At 57.7% G+C, this 4,668-nt stretch overlaps 2 protein-coding genes across 2 annotated transcripts; one reads left to right on the forward strand and one right to left on the reverse strand.

Annotated features, from left to right (window-relative positions):
• Positions 1-33: 33 nt before the first annotated feature.
• SPRG_16854 (hypothetical protein) lies at positions 34-1,412 on the forward strand (the record flags this gene model as incomplete). Its single annotated transcript, XM_012356302.1, has 6 exons — positions 34-91; positions 139-245; positions 289-435; positions 485-812; positions 855-1,168; positions 1,224-1,412. The coding sequence occupies 6 exons, from the start codon at positions 34-36 to the stop codon at positions 1,410-1,412; spliced, it is 1,143 nt and encodes a 380-aa protein (XP_012211692.1).
• Positions 1,413-2,357: 945 nt separating this feature from the next.
• On the reverse strand, positions 2,358-3,743 carry SPRG_16855 (hypothetical protein; the record flags this gene model as incomplete). Its single annotated transcript, XM_012356303.1, has 2 exons — positions 2,358-3,062; positions 3,117-3,743. The coding sequence occupies 2 exons, from the start codon at positions 3,741-3,743 to the stop codon at positions 2,358-2,360; spliced, it is 1,332 nt and encodes a 443-aa protein (XP_012211693.1).
• Between the last annotated feature and the right edge of the window lie 925 nt (positions 3,744-4,668).

A 4,668-nucleotide genomic window follows, 5' to 3' on the forward strand; every position in this document is an offset into this window, starting at 1 on the left:
TGCCCCATGCGCGGCGACGACGACGACGAGGCGATGACCGGCGACGACCGCTGTCTCGCCTTCACGTCCGTGCTCCAGCACTACCTCCACGGTAGCCCACCGCATCTCGCAGCAAAAGGTGGTCACGGTACGGCGTAGAGCTCTCACCACGCCCACGGTCCAGCATCGGCGGCGCAGTCGAGCCTCATCTTTTGAACGCGCAGCTCGGCAAGAGCATCCAGGGCTTCCGCGGCAACCGACAGCAGGTTCGCCCTTGGATCACCCGCATCCTTCTAATTGCTGTCACAGGACGCAGAGGAGTGGTTCCAGCTCATCATGGAGCTCTGCGAAGACGAGTACAAGAAGACACAGCCCAAAGGCTCGCTTTTCGACCTCATCGGACGCGCGCCGGCCGAGAGCCGCAACCCGTTCTACGGCCTGAGCGGCACACTCCTCGTACCTCACCAACCCCCTTTTTCATTGAATGCGATGCAGCAGTATGTAGGAGTGTACGCGCTGCCACATGCGCAAGCCCATGTGGACCGATCGGTTCCTCGACCTCAAGCTCTCGCTGTGCGCTAGTATGGACGGCCGCCATGTCTTCAACCACCTCCGCGAGTCGTGGCGCCATCACACGAGCATGGAACGCATCGACGGCGTCGAGTGCACCAATTGCACGCTGCGTGCGCTCCTCGCTGTCGTGGAGGAGCAGCGGGACGCACTCGCGACCGGCGATCCCATGGAGTTTGTCGATGTGCCCTCGCTCTGGGAAGGCGGTGACGCCCGCAGTCTCCTCCGCGCAGACGTGCTCGAGTGGCGACAGAACCTTCTCGGTACGTTCCTTGATAGACTGATACAAAACAGCAATGCCATAGATATCCTCGGGACGCGCCTTGCGTCGACCAATGGCGTGTGCGACCTCGACATGGACGGCTCGGGCTGGACGGACAACGAAGGTCTCTGGCTCGACAAGAACGGCATTGAGGACCCCCGCGCGTGCCGACGAACGTATGCGCCCTTTCTGCGCCACGTCCGGCTCATGCGGTGCCCCGACGTGCTCGCGTTCCACATCAACCGCAACGTGTTTCTGCACGACGCCATGGTCAAGCTCGACTCGTACCTCCGTTTTGAGTCGACGTTATTGGCGCAGGATTTGCTTCTCGACGACGACACCAAAGAGCACACCTACGTAGATTCTTTCAAGTTGATGGTTCTATCAAGTTGATACGATTTTATGGATGTAGGATCAACTCATCTACGATGCGATCGCGGTCATTGTGCACCACGGGAACGAACGGGGCGGCCACTACACGTGCTATCGCCGGCTGGCGCCCGGTCGGTGGGTTCACGTCTCGGACGACCGCGTCGTCGAGGTGCCGACGACCGAAGTTGCCCGCGCCAAAGCCTACATGCTCTTTTACGAGCGCCGATAGAAACCCTTTGTTTAAACACACACAAAACGAACACCGACAGCAGCACACACGTGGATCGAACGGCGGTAGTGTCGAGTCTCTCACCGGAAGGGACACCAAACGTCTTTGATCGTACAAGACGATGCGTAGAACAAAAGGTATACGTATGAAATAGGGGTAGGGTTGCGTACATTGGGGCTACTGGAGACAACAGAAGCCACGTTTACCCTGCCATCGACGTCTCGAACGCGTCAAAGGCATGTTCACACGCACCGTCAACGACGCCTCGGACCGTAATGGGCTGCAGCACGCGACGAAAAGAGCACTGGGCAACGTTAAACACGTTTTAAATGGCGGTTTAAGAGACCCCATGCGAGTGGAATGCGCCGCGTTCAACGCAAAAGTGCCGGTCCTGTGTTTGCCGCCGCGGAAACGAGTGGTCTGGTGACAGGACTTGAATGAATCGGATCGTGCGTCAAAGGTGTGGCAGTCGAGGCTGGTCATCATCAAGCGAAGGCGCAGCTGCGTGCGTACGGGGCAGCGATCATTGACCACTGCCCGCACAAAGCTGTCGGCGCCGTGCACACTAATAATGGTCGGGTGCATCGTGTACCGAGCGTCGTGGGCAAACGCAGCATAGATCGACCCACCCGCCTCGTCGACGGAGTCGCACGCATGAGACAGGCAGTCGATTTTTTACGCCGTTGTAGTCGAGACTGGCTACACCTACTAGGATTCTTTATGATGCGTATGCATCGAAAGGCGCCCCATGAAAACCACGTTGATAGCCGAAGAAATGGACATGGATGACGTGGCAACGTGCAAAGCGGTAAAATAGCTATAGATTGATACTTAGTCGCGAAAGCGAGACGCGCTCGTGTTTGCTTTGGCGTGGAAAGGAGCCACGATGGCGGAAAACCGACTCACTGGAAGCAATCGTACAAAGCACTTGAGGACGCACAGCAACTACGAGCACCACGGCGACGGTACGGCTCCGAGCGCCAGCTGGAAGCTGCTGTCGTGCGCCTCAAGCTCGGCAAACGTGCGGTCGGCCGTCGCCGACGTTGCCACAGAAATCGCCAATTCCGGATCGGACGCCATTCGATCGAGACTCGAGAGCAAGCTCAGACGCTTGAGATGCGTCGTTCGACCTCGCCTCTTCGTCAGCACAAAGCAGTCGACGCTGCGAAGACTGGTCGTCGGGTGCATCTTGTACCGCGCGTCGCGCGCAAACGCGGCATAGAGAGACCCGCCCGACTCGTCGACGAGGCCCCGGCGCAGCGTGATCGATCGTATGAGCTTGTACAAAAGTCGGTTCTTGACGCTGTTGTAGTCGAGACTCGCATACGGGACCGACACTGTCTCGCGGCAACAGTGGGTGCGTGCAAAGCCATACAAGATTGGGATCGCCGCGATGAGGAGTGTGAGCAGCACGCAGCCAAACAGCACGTCGACTTGGTGGTCTTGCATCTCGGCCGACGATGGCAGGCGAAACAGGTAGTAGTACACATAGACGACCACCGTGTTGGCTTGGAGGTAGTCGACTGGAATGGCGTACACAGCGACGCAGACCGCAACGATCGTCGGGTCGACTTCGACGAACCAGTGCTCTTTGTGATAGCGTTTGAGACTGCGCGATGTGAGAGCGAGCGCGAGGTAGGCGAACCATACCTACAGTCAAAACCCACCATGGCGTCCATGCCGCGATGGAAATCGTTGCCGTACCGTCCGGGAAAAGTACAAGAAGGCAAGGAAAAGCGTGTAGAGGTCCACGAATTGCGTCGCGCGCACCATGGCGATGCCCATGTACTCCATACTGAACCAAATGTCCAAGGTGAACGCCGTCGAGACGATTGGGTCGAGCAAAATGAGTGCCGTGGGGTCTCCAATGACAATCTCAAACGACGTGCCGCGTGTCGTGCGTCGCTGCAGGCCATGTGTCGTTAGCGTCCGCGCTAAATGAAAGCAGTGCCGGTAGTACGCTCGCCACATGACGTGCAGGACGTAGCAGGTGAGGCCGACGCGGTACAGAAACTTGACCCACAGCCACGTGTAGAAGCGACCGAGCTGAAAGGTGAACGTGAGCGTGTAGACACCAAGCGCGTCGATGCCAGTTAAATCGTTGCCAATCGTGAGCCAGATGCACTGCCGGCCGACGAGCACGGAGGCAAACTTGCCGTACTGGCACGCACCGACCTTGTCCCAGCGCAAGGCATCGCCAAGAGTTGCATTCTGGTGATCTGTGGCTGCAAACGAACAGAGGACATTCCAAAAGTCACCGCCATAGAAAATCAGCCCCGGCAAGCCGAGCAAGAACGAGATGCAGTTCGCCTCGGGCAGCGCGTCGCGCATATCCAGAGCCACACGAATGACGTCCGTGCGTGTGATGTCATCCACATAATAGGACGATGCATGATGACCCAGTGTCTGTCGGTTGAAGTGCGCTTGGTTCATTGCGAGGTACCAACGATTGAAGGCCGAAAAATTGGCAAATGCAGGCTCGGGCGCGTCGCTCGCACGCCACGGGACTTGCTCGGACAAGTATGCTTTCAGCGGCTACACAGCTGCGTGAGCTCATCGCGGCAACAAAACAGAGTGTACCATGGAGGTGATGTTGACCAGCATGACGACGCTGAGAAGCACCGAGGTCTTGTTCCAGCGCACAGAGAAGACGAGAGGCCGCTTTGCATCCAACCTCGAGGACGAAGGTAGCTGGCTTAGCGTTGGTGCGACCTGCGACATCGAGCGTGTGAAGCGGTTGCATCTAACATTAGGTGGCTGACGTGGCAGCACCACGGCGCGTGACGGTTTCAAAAGGTTGTTAAAGCGCGGGACAGCAACGTAGGGGCGTTCTGCACGCAGAATGCATGCTGCTGTTGAAGGACGAGAGATTCGTGCGAAGTACCAAGATCATGTTGTTTGTCAAGGACGTGGACGCTGCACCCTAGAACCAGCGTCCTTGCATGGGCAGTGAGTGACATCTGTGCTTGATTCGCGGTACAACGACGTTTGATTTTTCGACATTACGGACGAAATCAAAACTATGGGCGAGCTTCCCGCAAGACTAGATGGTGATTTGTCGCAATACGTTCTTAAGTCGGCATGCTACATGCACCACGGGGTGCGCGCCATGCCCCGGTGTATGGAAAACGCCGCGCCGGTGAGCTCGAGCCGGTCAAAGACGTTTGCAGCGCTCTTGGTGCGGTTGTCTATGATCGCGAGGTGCGGATTCGTCAAGTGGCAGTCCAAGCCCCGCAGGCGACTGAGACGAATGGCT

Source organism: Saprolegnia parasitica (assembly GCF_000151545.1).
Source record: "Saprolegnia parasitica CBS 223.65 unplaced genomic scaffold supercont2.428, whole genome shotgun sequence".
In the NCBI taxonomy this organism is placed as follows: domain Eukaryota; phylum Oomycota; class Saprolegniomycetes; order Saprolegniales; family Saprolegniaceae; genus Saprolegnia; species Saprolegnia parasitica.